Source organism: Papio anubis, chromosome 2 (genome assembly GCF_008728515.1).
Source record: "Papio anubis isolate 15944 chromosome 2, Panubis1.0, whole genome shotgun sequence".
NCBI classification, from domain to species: Eukaryota; Metazoa; Chordata; class Mammalia; order Primates; family Cercopithecidae; genus Papio; species Papio anubis.
In genome coordinates, this window is record NC_044977.1 from 100,184,162 (window position 1) to 100,200,723 (window position 16,562).

Sequence of the window (16,562 nt, forward strand, 5' to 3'; positions counted from 1 at the left end):
ATTTAGTCAGAGATGAGGTTTTGCCAAGCGAGCATGACAAAGCAAGAGAAGGGCAAGGGAGTTAAGGGAGACTGTAAAGGAATTATTTTAAGAATTGACCATAGAGTTTAAGCTGGGTAAAGGAGGAGGGGTGGGCATTTTCTGTTTGAAGCGTATCTCTTAAAGTATGGTCCATGCTAAAGATCTGGCCATCACCACAGATATCCAAAATCAGAATTTCTGCAAGACAGAAAACTCTTCTTTTTACAAGCACATCACATAATTCAGGCACATGGTAAAGTTTAAAAACCAATAATGTAAAGGTTTTGCTATTAACTGTTACAGAGAAACATCTAGATAGCAACAGCAGCACAAAAGAAAAAAATGTATGGACCCTTCCATCAATGCTTAGGACTTAATGTTTACATTAATGCCAATAAATGCATAATTCAAGTTCTTTTCCCAGTAACTACTTCACACAGTCCTCTGAATGGTTGTAAAGGATCCTCATCAAAGTCACTTCCAAGAGCAATCCCAAATTCCACTTTACTAACCTACCACATAAGCCTAGCCACTGACCCACTAAACAGCTCCCTTTATTTCTAAAGAACAATTTTGGAGGCTTATTCAGATCCCCCTCGAGTTGGCTTTACACCATTACTTTTATTTCTTTAGTAATTCATCAAATTCATATTTACAGTTCATAAATATGAAATAAAATATAGAAGCCAGTGCTCACAAAGAAAAAAAAAACAATGCTCATCAAGAAAAATCTACAAAACACATGCAACAAAGATGAATGAATGCCTTTGTGTATATTTACTTAGGAAATAAAAGTTAAAAGAAACATCTAGCTATCAAGAGCAAAACTAAAGAAAAAAACTTCATGTTTACAGACATGATTGCTCTCACTGCCATCAACATATACTTCTTTTTTTTACTGTTTATTTCACACTATCTTTTGCATAGATGTACGAGATTCTCAAAGATGTGTGCCAAGGGCAACATAACTTCAACTGTATTAATACCTCACCTAGCCATGGGCCCACTAAACAATCTCCATTAATCTCTACGGTCCATTGTTGGAAGCTTATTCCAATTCTCTACCAGTAGCCACAGGTCTTGTACATTTCTCCCAGGCTGCTTATCTCTAATCATAATGGCCTAATACAGGGATATCCTCTTTTCCAAACTTTCCTAACACCAAAGTGTTCTACCACCAGCAACCCCACGATGCAGATACAGCCACTGTTGTTCAAGCCTGAAAGGGACTAAAGCAAAGGTTCAGTATTTCCATTTTCTACCCAGAAGAGATTATATAAACATGGTCTTTAAATGTATATAGATGATAATGGAATTTATGTTGAAACAGCTGTAACACATGTAAGGTGAGGAAAAAAATATGAATGAAACTCAAATTAGGTTGGAGGCCGGGCACAGTGGCTCACTTCTGTAATCCCAGCACTTTGGGGGACCAAGACAGGCAGATCACTTGAGGTCAGGTGTTTGAGACCAGCCTGGCCAACATGGCAAAACCCTGTCTCTTCTAAAAATACAAAAATTAGCTGGGGGTGGTGATGTGTGCCTGTAAACCCAGCTATTCGGGAATCTGAAGGAAGAGAATCGCTTGAACCCAGGAGGTGGAGGTTGCAGTGAGCCAAGATCACACCACTGCACTCCAGCCTGGGTGACAGAGCAAGACCCTGTCTCAAAAAAAAAAAAAAATTAGGTTAGAGATTTACTGGGCATAAGAACCATAAGACTGCCAAGATAAAGCTCATGAGGAGTGAGAAGAAGGGGTGAGAATAACTGGGGAAGGTTTCACAGTGGGAGTAAGATCCTGGAAGACACGCACTATTTGGGCAGATGAAGAAGGTATTCCAGATGTAGGCAGCAGCATGAACAAATTCCCAGAGGTAGGAATGAGCACAGCATGTGGAAAGGTCAGTGAAGGCACAGCCACAGCTGGAGCAGAACAGGATCCCTGGAGAAGAACAGGAGGTAAGGCTGGAGAGGAGCACTGGGGACTGACTAGGGATGGCCCAAGAACCTTGACCGGCTTCTTTTCCACAGGGTGCAATTTCTGATGCTGAACAAAACTTCCATACCATTTGAAGGCTTTCCCACACACCTTACATTCATAAGGCTTCTCCCCAGTGTGAACTCTCTGATGCTGAATGGAGGCTATTTTCTGAGTGAAGGCTTTGCCGCACTCCTTACACTGGTAAGGTTTCTCCCCAGTATGAATTCTCTGATGGACAATAAAAAGTGACCTACAACCGAAAGCTTTCCAACATTCCTTACATTTATAGAGTTTCTCTCCCGTGTGTAATCTCTGATGCTGCAGGTAGGCCGCACTCCTACGGAAAGCCTTCCCACACTCTTTACATTCATAGGGTTTCTCTCCAGTGTGGATCCTCTGATGCTGAGTCAAGGCTGTGTTGGAACTCAAACCTTTGCCACACTCCTTACATTCATAGGGCCCTTCTCCAATGTGGTTTTTCTCATGTACAATACAGTCATAGCTGGACTTGAAAGCTTTGCCACACTCCTTACACTTAAAGGGCTTTTCCCCAGTGTGACTCATCTGATGCCGAATGAGCTTTGAGTTATATCGGAAGATTTTCCCACATTCTTTACATTCATAGAACTTCATTCCACCTCGAAGTATCAGGTTTGGATTTAGATTGAAAGTCTGCTGCATTGCCTTGCTTTTAAAATCAAAGTGCTGAGAAATGTTCCTGAGAAGTCCTCCTACCGGCATTCTATGCAACTCTGTTTCTTCAGAGGCTTCCTGCTTTATAACTGGCCCTTCATTTTTGATCCAGGACTCACCACCTGACCAAAGAAACCACAAGGGTTCCTAGTTACAAAATTGGGAGAAAAGTAGGATCCAGTGTTCCTAATTTTCTCTTGCAGAATGTAATTTTTAAAAACATACCTGTGAAATGGTTATATACAAGCATCTATAAAGGAGGATGAGAGAGACAAAGAAAAATAATGACAGGCCAGGTGTGGTGGCTCATGCCTGTAATATCGGCACTTTGGGAGGCTGAGGCAGGCGGATGGCTTGAGCTCAGGAATTCGAGACCAGCCTGGGCAACTTGGCGAAACCCAGTCTCCACAAAGAAATACAAAAATTAGCCGGGTGTGGTGGTGCACATCTGTGGTCCTAGCTACTAGGGAGGCTGAGGTGGGAGGATCACTTGAGCCCAGGAGGCAGAGGTTGCAGTGAGTGGAGATTGTGCTACTGCACTTCAGCCTGGGTAGCAGAGCTAGACCCTGTCTCAAAAAAAAAATAGAAAAATAATGACATAGAATTGGAGAAGTAAAGACACAGAAACGGAACAGGAAAGACAGCCAAGAAGTGCTCCCCATGAGGAAGGCTGGAAAACTGAACTAAGGTAGGTGAAATGGGAAGAAGGAGAATCAAGAATGAGAAGGAAAGAAGGCAGGAGGGACAAGAAAGAAAAAAGAAGGAGAGAATAAGAAAGAACAGCAAGAAATGGGAAAATTTTTTAAAGAGAGACAGAAACCCAGAAGAGGAGAAAGGAATGAGAGACTGGGAAGAATAGAGAAGCAGCTCCAACACTAGAAGAGGTCTTGCAGACTGAGAAACACAAACCAGGAAAAAATGGATCCCAATGTCCTACCTGTAAGCCAGGCAATCACCCCAAATTCTAAACAATGTCCTAGTTATCCTATATTTAAATATTCCACACAATATTCTGGGATAGAAGATGATTAGTTTCAGAAAGTCAGCTGGAACAGAAGTTGGATCAGAGAGCTGTAAGCCACTGTGGTACCACTGCTAAAGGAACCACTATATACAAAAGCATGTATGCGTGAGAAGGCTTGAAATTTTCTTCCAAAAAAACGGAAACGCAAGTAACCAAAACCTTCCAGGACTGGTAAGTCATCTCAGGGAAATTTTAGGTGGCGTGTGTGTGCACATGTGCATGTGTGCATGTGTGTGTGTGTGTAGGGGGCTATGATGGGAGAATATTCCTAGCCCTTTCGTCTATAGTCCCATCTATGGTAAATATAATGTAGATCTAAAGATTATGGCAAATGAAACTCTTAAGTGATTTAGATACTAAAAAGGCCAATTAAAGCCATTCATTTCAGGGCTGAAGGCCTAAAGTAAAATGTATAGCTATAGCACAAATAAGTCAGTTTGGCCCAAAAAAATCATATTTTCCTTAAATTTGCCTGAAACCCCACTTCTTTGCAATGAAAAATGGCATACAATTAAAACTTCTCCACCAGTAAGTAAGAAAAAAGTGGTTTAGGAGCTACTGGGTTACAGCTTTTCTGCCTCGGAGGACAGCCACATGAATGTGCAGACAGCGCGAGGCCATGTACTCCTAGAGGCGGTCTTTCGAAGCTCAGGGTCAGAACTCAGTGTGAGTTGTGAGAGTGCAGTGAGTATCGACTTATAAATAACTGGGAGCTTTGTTCCCTGAAGCATAAGAAACACTTCTTACCTAGTAAACCAGGAAGGCAAAACAAGAAACTTAACCACTGGATTCTCATACTCACCTTGACTGATGCCTCTCGGAATCTCGGTGTCCCAGGGATCTGGGCCCCATGGTGCTTCCCCTCTCTCCAGGTGGGAGATCAAAGCAGGTTTGGGGAATGGAAACGCTACTTTATGAAGAAAAGAGAAAGACAAATCGAGGGGAGATGTCCAGAGCTATTCCTGGGATCTTTCTCAGCCCACCCTCCATCAGGCTACCTGGGAGAGAAATGGAACATCAGCAGACCAAGTGAGAGTTCCGACAAGGAGGTCCAAACTGTGCTCCACGATAAAGCCAAGGAGGTATGATTCTCCTCAGAAAGAAGCTGCAATCTGGCCCTGACTCAGAAGAAGGGAAACTCCCTCAGGAAAAATGTACCTACTGCTCCCCTGGGAGACCCTTCCACAAAGGGAGGGCCAACATCCCCAGAAAACTGGATAGACAAAGGAACAAAGGGCTCACCTAGGGTGCCAGAAAGAATGCTTTCCCTCAGGGCCCGGGACCACACTGTTCCTGGAGTATAAGGAAGTCTAATTTCAAAACCAAAGGGAAGCCAGGCACAGTGGCACACGTCTATAGTCCCAGCTACTTGGGAGGCTGAAGCAGGAGAATTGCTTGAGCCCAGGAGTTTGAGGCTGCAGTGAGCCATGGCCATGCCACTGGCCTCCAGCCTAGATGACAGAGCAAGACCCTGTCTCAAAACAAACAAAAAAGCAAAAAACAAACAAAAACAAAGAAACCCAGGGATTTCCCTACCCAGTATTTCTGGAGGCTGGTGATTGCAAAACTCTCCTCTGAAGTCATCAAACCCAAGGGCTACTAGAATCCCCAAAACATGTGAGGAAGATAGCAAACTGTTACAAAGGGCCACAGAAGAAGGGAGGCCTTACCCAGGGAAGCCACATTTGCATAATTCTCCAGCATCACCTCCCCGTATAGGGCCCTCTGCGCAGGGTCGAGGCTGGCCCATTGATTCTGGGTGAAGTAAACAGCCACATCCTCAAAGGTCACTGACTCCTGAAACAACAGGTTCCTGCTCAATCTCTGAGTGAGGAGTAGAAGGAAGAAGGGAGCAGCTTGAGCTTCAGGGAAGGGATAAACCTGCCTGCACCCACAACTCTGAGCCCCACAGAAGATCTGCTCAAACAAGAGCATCCACCACCACAGCCGGGGCGAGCCCTCAGCCAGTAGTTCCACTTTCAAATGGGGAACACTCTCCCATCTACTCTCCCAACACTCTCCCATCTATTCAGCTCTGGAGCCCCTAGCTGCTACTGATTCTTATAGCCTGGCATCCAGTTGCTTTCTCCCTGGTAACAGCATCAACTCCTAGGTTCCTAGCTTCACAGATCTGTCCCCCTGGCACCTCCTACCCTCAGGTACTCCATAATCCTCTCTCCTTATTTTCTATACACCAACCACTACAGATAGCGGTTACTCACCCTGTGATATGGTATGGCTGTGTCCCCACCCAAATCTCACCTTGAATTACCACATGTTGTGGGAGGGACCTGGTGAGAGATAATTGAATCATGGGGGCAAGTCTTTCCCATGCTGTTCTCGTGACAGTGAGTAAGTCTCACGAGATCTGATGGTTTTAAAAAGAGGAGTTCCCCTGCCCAAACTCTCTCATTTTTCTCTTGCCGCCACAATGTAAGAAGGGTCTATCACCTCCCACCATGACTCTGAGGCCTCCCCTGCCATGTAGAACTGTAAGTCCAATTAAACCTGTTTTTCTTCCCAGTCTCAGGTATGTCTTTATCAGCAGCGTGAAAATGAACTAATACACCCTGTATCCACCCATCCAAGGGGCACATGCACAGCCCCCATCTGCTCCCTGTACCTAGCTTCTCTTTGGTTCTCCCCAACACTGTCTACAATGTAGAGAGAAGCATGTTAGAAATATCACCAGTATTTTGCAAATTTCTCTTTTCCACCTTTTTGCCTTATCAGAAAGCTGGCTCTCTTGAAAGAAACCTGTAGCCTGCCCGTTCTGACCCTCTTCTCTGAACCACCAGTCTTGAAAGACAAGCTGGCAGTGCCAGGTCCTCGGGCACAGATCTGTCCCCCAGTTTTCTGAGGTTCATCACATCCACCAAGGCTGTCGCTTCACTAGGTGTTCCCCTCTCTGACTCCCTCCCCTGGGGCTATCTCCATCTTCCCAAGAATGAAGACAACTATACTTGTTGATTAGCCCTGTGCACCAGGCCCCTAGGTTGGTTATTTTATTTATTTATTTATTTTTTTATTTTAATTAGTTTTTTGAGACGGAGTCTTGCTCTGTCACCTAGGCAGGCTGGAGTGCAGTGGTGCAATCTCGGCTCACTGCAATCTCTGCCTCCCAAATTCAAGTGATTCTCCAGCCTTAGTCTCCCAAGTAGCTGGGATTATAGGCACACACCACCATGCCAGGCTAATTTTTGTATTTTTAGTAGAGACGGGATTTCAACATGTTGGCCAGGCTAGTCTCAAACTCCTGACCTCTGGTGATTCGTCCGCCTCAGCTCCCCAAAGTGCTGGGATTACAGGCATGAGCTACCAAGCCCAGCCTTTTTTTTTTTTTTTTTAAGAGACAGGGTTTCACCATATTGCGCAGGCTGATCTCAAACTCCTAGGTTCAAGCAATCCACTTGCCTCGGTCTCTCAAAGTGCTAGGATTACAGGTGTGAGCCACCATGCCCAGCCAAGGTTGGTAATGTTACATCTTGTTTTTCATTTAATCATTACAAAACATATGTGAAATAAGAATTACTATTCCCATTTTTCAAATGATGAAACTTAGATTCAAAAGTTCAATTACTTTGCTGAAGATCACATAGCCAGGAAGTGGTAGAAAGGGAACTTCAATTAAGATCTGCCAGACAACAAACGTGGGCTCTACTAACACACCAAGCTGTCTCCCACACTGGGCTCACAAACTTCCCCAAAAACATGGCTAACCCCTGAACCTGGTGCTGCCCTATCTTTGGAGAATAGCTTCTCAAACTCCTCAACTCCAAAAATCACCATTCAAACCATCTTTAGCGTACTCCCTCCAGGCCATATGGGCCCCCTCCTCCAATTTAAATTGGGGGTCATCTATTTCAAAACTACACACACCACCCTGGAAGCCCGAGCCTCTGAACCTTCCATGAGGCCCCAGAGCAGTTCCAGATGGTGCCCACTGGCTACTTTCTCTGGTTGTTTTTTTTTTGTTTTTTTTTTTTTTTTAGCAGAATCTCGCTCTGTTGCCCAGGCTGGAGTGAGGTGTTGTGATCTCGGCTCACTGCAACCTCTGCCCCCTGGGTTCAAGCGATTCTCCTGCCTCAGCTTCCTAGGTAGCTGGGATAATAGGCACCAACCACCACACCTAGCTAATTTTTGTATTTTTAGTAGAGACAGGGTTTCACCATTTTGGCCAGGCTGGTCTTGAACTCCTGACCTTAGGTGATCCACCTGAAAGTGGACCCCAAAGTGCTAGGATTACAGGCGTGAGCCACTGCACCCAGCCTTTCTCTTCTTCTAGAGTTCAGCATACTGCAAACCACAGAGACTAGACTCTCAGCTTGGAGGAGGTTTCATGACCTGTACGCTTTCTCACCTTGATGCTCCCACAGACGATTCCATCTCCCAGAAGAGTCTCATTACGCTATGCAGTCAGCCTTGTTCTTTTCAGATGCTGAAAATAAAATACCTACCAACAGAGGCACAGTCAAGCTCCTAACTCTTGCATGCACATTCTACATTCTGTCTCCTGGGAGCCCTTAAAGCAGCATATGGACTGGAGTGGGCACAGGGGAATAGAGAAAAAGGAATATGACTGTAACTGGTCTCGAAGGAAGGAGGGAAGAACTGTACATCAAGGATAAATTCTGGCAACTCAAACTGCTTAGAGCAGCTCTGCTGGCTCTGCACACAGGTCCTTATGAGACGGTGTCTTTTCAAACAAGAGCAAGTAGAGAACTCAGCTCTAAAAGATGCTGAAAGGAAAAAATAAAATAAACGCAGACATTCCTCAAAGGGAGAGCCAGTCTTTAAACTGAGCAATGACGAGGTCCAAAGGGCCCCCAAAATAATGTGAGCCAAAAGCCCAAACAGCAGACTGGATCATGTTGTCCTGTATACAATTACTGTACTGCTTCAACAAGCCATTAAGGGCTTCTGAGGACAGTAACCACAGGCTCACAGATAAAACCAAATTTCACCTCCACTTACAGCAAGTCAAACCTCACACCCTGACATCTCCAGAGCTTCTCTCACAACTTTCTCCTCCCAGCCTACATCCATCATCTCTTCTTCCACAAACTGTCTGCCTCTCCTGCCATCTACTACCCTCAAGTTTCATGAGCCCTAGAAAATGCCTAATATTAAGGAAAAAACATTGTTTTAAGGCAGTTGGGTTTGGGATATCTTTTTGTTCTTCCTGTGGATGGTCCCTATGTACCTCACCTTATTTCATTTTTCTCCACAGTATTATTCATCTTGTCATATGATATGGTTTATCATCTATCTCCGCCCACCAGAATGTAACTCCATGAGGCAAGAATTGTTTGTTCATGATTGGTTTACTAGCACACAGTAGAGTGCCTAACATGTACCAGATGCTTAATATATATTTCCTAAGAGTTTATTTCAAAAACGGTTACCCATTAAAAAAATTGTTTTAACTTATGAAGAGAGTAACAAACCAACAGCAAACACCATCTAAACAGTAAAATGCTACAATAAATCCATTAAAGTTGAAATTGACAATTTACCATAAGCTGAGGTTTTACTTTCTGCAAAAGATGGGAAAGGAGCATATATATAGGACAGGAATGAACATAAATATCTCTGCTTGCAGATGAAATAACTATCTGCCTAAAGACATCTAAGTACCAAGAAAACAAACTAAAAACATTTAGAGCTGATAAAACAATTCACTAAATTATCTAGATATAGAATAAGTAAACCAAAATTATTAGCTTTCCTAAGTACCATCATAAACAACTGGAAGATACACTGAAAGAAACTAAGATGCCATTCACACAAAATATTGCTAAGAATGGACCTAAGAGAAATCAGTGAGAACAGGATGGAAGAACACTAAATGTTTACTAAGATACATTTAAAAAGAACTGAATAAATTGGAACTTATGGTGTTTCTGAACAGGAAGAATCAAACTTGTAAAGATGTCAATTATCTCCAAATTTACTCATGAATTCAATAAAATCCACTCTCCTACCAAAAAAAATCCATGAAATTTGTGCAGGGGTGGGAGATCATTTAAAGTCATCTAGAAAAGCATGCGTGAAAAACTAGCAATGTTTTGGAGAAGACAATTGAAAGAAAAAAATGAGGGGGAATTAAACTTTATTTTAAAAGGATAACACATTAAGAATATGAGAAGACATACTAAAGTGTGGGAGAAAATATTTGCAGAAGACATATCTGATAAAGCACTATTATCCAAAATATACAAAGAACTCTTTATGAACAAGCCAATTAAGAAATAGGCAAAAAACCTCAACAGACACCTCAACAAAGCAAATATACAGATAGCAAATAGGCATATGAAACTATGTTCAAGATTATATGTCATTAGGGAACCGCAATGAAAACAATGAGATACCACTATATACCTATTAGAAAGGCCAAAATCCAAAACACTGACACCACCAAATGCTGGCCAGGATGTGAAACGACAGAATGCTCATTCATTGCTGGTGGGAATGAATGCAAAATGGGGCAGCCACTTTGGAAGAGAGTTTGTCAATTTCTTACAAACTAAACACACTCTTACCATACAACCCAGCAGTCATGCTCCTTGTTACTTAACTAAAGGAGTCGAAAACTTCTGTCCACACAAAAACCTGTAGGTGGACATTTATAGGGGCTTTTTTTCATTATCGCCAAAACTTGGAACCAACCAAGGTGTCGTTCAGTAGGTGAATGGATAAGCTGTAGCATATATAGACAATGGAATATTATTCAGCACTAAAACAAAATGATCTATCAAGTCATGAAAACACATAGAGGAAATGAAATGCATTATCACTAAGTGAAAGAAGCCAATCTGAAAATGCTACATACTGTATGATTCTGGCTATATGACATTTTGGAACTGGCAAAACTATGAAGAGAATACAAAAATCAATTGATGGTTGTCAACTGGGACAGGACTAAGGGGAAAGTAAGGATGGATAAGAGAAGCATAAGGTATTTTTAGGGCAGTGAAACTATTCTGCATAATACTATAATAGTGGATACATGTCATCATCAAGAGTGAACCCTAATGTTAAACTATCGACTTTGAATGACACTGATGTGTCAGTATAGGTTCACTCCCTATAACAAAAGTGTTACTCTGATGTGGAATATTAATATTGAAGAAGGTTGTGCGTTTTGTGGTGGCAGGAGATAAATGGGAACTCTTACTTTCTGCCCAATTTTGTTATCAACTAAAACTGCTCTAAAAACTATTTTAAGTACCAGTGTTAAATGGTTTCACGGTAAGTTATTTCTCAATCAAACCTCATATGCTGTTTAGGACATATCAGAGAATAAGGAAAGAAAAAAAGGATTTCCATTCTTCTAAAGACACTGACATTGTACTACTGTGCTGATACCAGACTTGTATTTGAACTTCTATCAGAACTTGTATATACATGTGTAGGGGCAGGGAATACACGGGAAATCTCTGTACCTTCCATTTAATTTTGCTGTGAACCGAAAACTGCTCCAGAAAATAAAAACTATAAATAAATTAATTAAATTAAAAAGTAAAATGCAGCCTGGCCAACATGGTGAAACCCCTTCTCTACTAAAAATACAAAATTAGCAAGCGTGGTGGCACATGCCTGTAATCCCAGCTACTTGGGAGGCTGAGGCAGGAGAATCGCCTGAACCCGGGAGGCGGAGGTTGTGGTGAGCCAAGATGACACCATTGCACTAGAGCCTAGGTGACAAGAGCGAAACTCCGTCTCAAAAAAAAAAAAAGGAAAACACTTAATATATTACCTGACCGCAATATCTTCTTAATTGACCAACACCTTTCTACAGAATTTGCCACTAAGGGCTGGGAAGATCCTTTTAATATATAAATCCAACTCTGTCACTCTGTCATATCCCTGCCTAAAATTCTTCAGTGCCTTCCCAATGAACCAGTACAGAAACCACTGTCCTCACCATGACCTATAATACAGGTATCTATTTCTTCCATCTCATATTGAACCACTTTCTCTGACCCCTTCCAGTTTTTAGAGTACATCCAGCCTTCCCTTCAACTTCACAGTCCTTGCATCTAGCATTTAGAAAATGTATATTTAAGTAACAATACTAGTCTCTCTGGGATACATGCAATACAATTCGTGGGCAATCTCTCCAATAAAGAATTTCTGATTTCAGGCTGGAGTGGTGGTTTATACCTATAATTCCAGCACTTTGGGAAGCCGAAGTGGGCGGATCACCTGAACTCAGGAGTTCGAGACCAGCCTGGCCAACGTGGTGTAAACCCCGTCTCTACTAAAAAGACAAAAATTAGCTGCACATGGCAGCGCACACCTGTAATCCCAGCTACTCAGGAGGCTGAGGTATGAGAATCACTTGAACTCGGGAGGCAGAGGCTGCAGTGAGCCGAGATCATAGCAGCACTCCAGCCTGGCGGCAGGGCAAGACTCCGTGTCAAAAAAAAAAAAAAAAAAAAAGTCTGATTTCAGCAGGTAACTTTCATTTCTAGAACATGATCTGAATTTCCAAATTCAGAAAGAATTCATTGGCATAGGTCCTCTGTCTTTCATTTAAATCTATACATCCACTCTCTATACACAAAACTTTTATTTTCCCAGTACATATTTACATCTGCCATAGCCCTAGAGATAGATACAAAGGGGAAAACACAGCTTGGCCAAGTTAGGCCTTCCTGATCCTTTCCTGATTATGTGATAGCTAAAGTGAGTTTAAAAAAAAAAAGACTTAAGCTCAGCTCACCTGAGGCCAAGTTGCTTGGAGCATGGCGGATGTCCCCCGGCTTCATGCACTGTCTTCTGGGTTTGGACAAGCAAGATCCTCAGGAGCTAAGAGAAAAACAGCCAGGAGTGCTAAGGACCCTGTCCTCCACCACCTACAGCAACCTATGGCCATCCTAGTTTCCACATTTCCAGCACTGGATGCAGGGAGATTCTACTAGGACTCCCTCTAATTGTTCTCACGCTGATAGCCCCAACCTTATGAGCTGTTCTGCCTGGTCTTCAGGACAATCTTCCACCTGCCTGCTCAGTCCGAAGAGCTTTTTTTGAGCCCATTCCCACGGGCAGACTGAGGGACCCAAGAGCCCTGTCCCTATTGTATTGGGTCTCTACAAACGTAGAGTCTTTACAGAATGATTATAGGCAAGATGACGCTGACCCGAAAGAAAGAACCTCAGGAGAAGAGGGACTGGAGTGGCTAAATGTGAATTAAGGGTAAAATACTCAGCGTCCCCGTGGGTGATGCTGACCGGAGACCCCACCCAACCGGGATCTTAACACTCCACCCAAGAAAGCAGGCGACCCCAAACATCAGAAACGTCAGTACCGGGAGCGAGAGGCTGTCAGGGCAAGTTCTTTAGGGCAGAAAAGAGTATCAGGCCTCGGTGGCAAAGGGCTGGACCCGGGCTGTAGAAGCCAGAGTAACCACCTTGGCGGCTTCAGCGAGGCCCAGATGCCCACGGTCCGGGTGAAGGAGGGGCGGGCCGCCATTGGGACCAAGTTCAGGGGAAGTGGGAGGTGACGAGCCGCCAGGGGCAGCGAGGAAGCCGGCACCGGGCGGACCTGGCACGTAGAACTCACTGAAACCCACGCTCTGCCGAACACCGAGGGGCTGGTCACTAACTAAACGCCCAGCCGGAAGGGCGAGTGCGCGCCCAGGGCCCCTCTAGGCCCCCGGAGGCCGCCATCTCGGTCGCCCCGCGGCCAGACCCGCCCCGCCTCTCATGGCTGGCCCCGCCCTGCGGAAGAGGAGAGGTCGCGGCGACCGGCTGGGCTGAGAGGCCCGTGGCGGACCGGCAGTATGGGGCTCTCAGCCCCGGCTTCTCCGGCAGCCGTCGGCATTGCCTTGGGAGTGTCACCGACTGATGCAGCCTGGCTCTACCCATATCTCACCCTGTAGGCACAAGTGGGGCCCCAGTTCACTGGCAGCTGTTGGCCGCCTTCACCCCGTGGCTCACCTGAAGCCTGGGCCGTGCAGGTGAGGTGAGAATGGCGCCTGCTTTGTCATCTCTAAGAGGCCCAAGCCTAGGATCTTGCTTGGGTCCTCAGCTGGGCAGTCCTCAGGGAAACCATGGTTTCCACTTGCCCTTTTAGCCCTCTGCCTTCCAAGGACCTAGATGTGCATGGAACCTTTTAGGACAGATTCATTTAACAACCAAAACACCCTGGCGACGGTTGCCAGGCATCCTGTATATACAGGACATGTCCTATATTAAATGATCTTGTCCAGTGTTGACTTTGGCAGGACACCCTAAATATCTTACATTTAGCTTTTTCCAATAAATTACAAAAACTCGTAGTGAGAGCTATTTTTCTGCTAACTGGCACTTAAATAACTTAAATGTTAACACCGGCTGAAATATATATATCTCATACTTCCACAAATAATGATCTGGACAGTCCTTTATGGTCTGTTCTGTAAGTTGGCCTGCAGGAAGAAAAAACAGTGAAGAGGGGAGTCTGCTAATTAAAAGAACTTATTTTTCATATTCAGGGAAGGAAAAGACTGTTTTTTGACCAAAGTCCCAAGTCACTAACAAGTACTTGCCATTAATTTACATAATTTTAGATCAGTACACGTAACTCTGAAAATCAACCAATACACAACAGCGTCACTCCAAGCTTCTGAACATGAGCCAGTCAGCGATAAACACTTCCTGAAGCCAGCCAGTCAGTGGCAGCCCTCCCCAACTCATTGGCAAGTACCTCTCTACTGTGCCCTTCCTTCTGGACAGGAGCCTTTCTCCAGTATCAAAGTGGTGCCAAGATGGACAGACTTTGTTTTACCTCGATCACACTGATACTTCTCCTGAACACAGTTCCAGATACCAGGCTCCTCCTCACCAGGCATTTCCATGCTATAAAGGGGAATTGGTCTCCCACCACTAAAAGATAAAAAATGATCCTGGGTATCTAGATATATTGCTTTATTACAGGGGTCCCACTTCTTGGATTTGTTATTCCTTTCTTAAGAATTAGACTGACTTATGAAGTCCTATTATGGAGAGTATACTAGGTATCTACTGCTGCATAACAAATCACCCTAAAGCCTTATGGCTGAAAACAAAACACACTATCTCTTAAAGTTTCTATGAATCAGTGAACATAGGTCAGTCAGTCCTAAAAAGAGAAAAAGGAAAAAAAAAATGGGTTCTGTGGATGAGGAATTCGGGAGTGGCTTGGCTGGATGGTACTGGCTTGGGATCTCTCATGAGGGTCTAGTCAGGTGTTACCTGGGACTGCAGTCACTTGAAAGTTGGACTGAGGCTGGGGATTTGCCTCAAAGGTAACTCACTCACATGGTTGGCACATAGGTGCCGGCTATTAGTGTGAAACTTTCCTTCTTGTGCTGGGTACAGTGGCTCAGATCTGTAATCCCAGCACTTTGGGAGGCCAAGGCAGGCAGATCACCTGAGGTCAGGAGTTTGAGGCCACCCTGGCCAACATGGCGAAACCCCGTCTCTTCTAAAAATACAAAAATTAGCTGGGCGTGGTGGCACACACCTGTAATCCCTCCTACTTGGGAGCCTGAGGCAGGAGAATCGCTTGAACCTCGGAGGCAGAGGTTGTAATGAGCCAAGATCCCGCCACTGCACTCCAGCTCAGGGGATAGAGCGAGACTCTATCTCAAAAAAAAAAAAAAAAAAACCTCCCTTCCCACACCAGGTATCTGTATATGGCTGAGTATCCTCACAACACAGCATCAGACTTCCACTTCCACCTCAGGTGAGCAGCCCAAGAGGTCAAGGCAGAAGTGGCAATATCATTTATGTCCTAGCTTTGGAAGTCACCTGCTGTCATTTCCTCAGTATACTATCATCACAGGCCAGTCATGATTCAGTGTTGGATGAGATACACAAGGGTGTGAATGCCAGAATGAGAATCACTGGGGACCATTTCGGGAGCTGGCTAAACACATTTTTTACCTACCACAGAAACGGTCCTTTTTATAATACTTTTATTGTAACATTTATGAAGAGCAATTGTTTTAAATAGATGAATTAGATTTCCAAGAATAATAGCATTAGAACATATATTTGCATACTGCCCCTTCTCTAAATCTATCAAAAAGAGTATCTACCGTGAATCTAGAGAAATGGACACACATATATGGGTGTACGTACATGTACACATTTATACACCACAAACTCTAAAGAGTATCAGACAGTTATTCCAATTAGTTCTAACTTGAACTAACTAGAAGGAACAAGATTGGACATGTAACTCCTCCATTTGGTATTATGGTGCAGGGAGAAGAGATGAGAGTTTTGGTAGGCAAGACAAAGTGCCTAAAATCCCCAGGTTGGAACCATGACAGGAATCATGAGCAGTCTGAGGAGAAAATTGGGACCATGCTACAAGAGGCCCATTCTTTTCCAGAACAGCTTCAACAGAAACAATCTATAGGCAGTGCTGCTTAGAGGAAGCTAAAGAGCAAAGTGAACCAAAAGATACGGGAAACTTTAGACTTTGCAACTGTGAGTCAGTTCACATAACAGCAAAATTAAAGTCTCTGAAGCTGAATGTCTCTCTCCTGATCAATGCCAGAGAGATGAGCTCTCCCTAAAAACACACCATCCCCACCCACTGCCACTACAATAAGGCAAAAAACAAAAAAGCATCCAGAATTAGAAAGGAAGAAGTAAAACTGTTATTTGCAAACATGATTCTCAATGTTAGAAAATCCTATGGAATCTATAAAATGTTACTAGAACTAATAAGGGAGTTGTGCCAGGTTGCAGGATATGCAGTTAATATATAAAAACCAATTATATTCCTATATGTCAGCAAAAACTAGAAATTCACTGTTTATTATTACAAGTATCATAAGTTATTCAGTACTTATGCATGAAAAAG

General features: G+C 43.7%; 1 protein-coding gene across 8 annotated transcripts; it reads right to left on the minus strand.

Annotated features, from left to right (window-relative positions):
- Window positions 1-613: 613 nt before the first annotated feature.
- Window positions 614-15,130, minus strand: ZNF621 (zinc finger protein 621). Of its 8 annotated transcripts, none has more exons than XM_031662831.1 (5): window positions 13,664-15,130; window positions 12,448-12,533; window positions 5,390-5,543; window positions 4,522-4,629; window positions 614-2,817 (listed from the first exon to the last, which is right to left on the minus strand). In XM_031662831.1, the coding sequence occupies exons 2-5, from the start codon at window positions 12,469-12,471 to the stop codon at window positions 1,757-1,759; spliced, it is 1,347 nt and encodes a 448-aa protein (XP_031518691.1). In that variant the 5' UTR covers window positions 12,472-12,533; window positions 13,664-15,130; the 3' UTR covers window positions 614-1,756. The 8 variants fall into 8 exon arrangements, with proteins under 8 accessions (XP_031518691.1, XP_009199382.3, XP_009199380.3 ...); XM_009201118.4 differs by lacking the exon at window positions 13,664-15,130 and adding an exon at window positions 13,135-13,412; XM_009201116.4 differs by lacking the exon at window positions 13,664-15,130 and adding an exon at window positions 13,033-13,412.
- Between the last annotated feature and the right edge of the window lie 1,432 nt (window positions 15,131-16,562).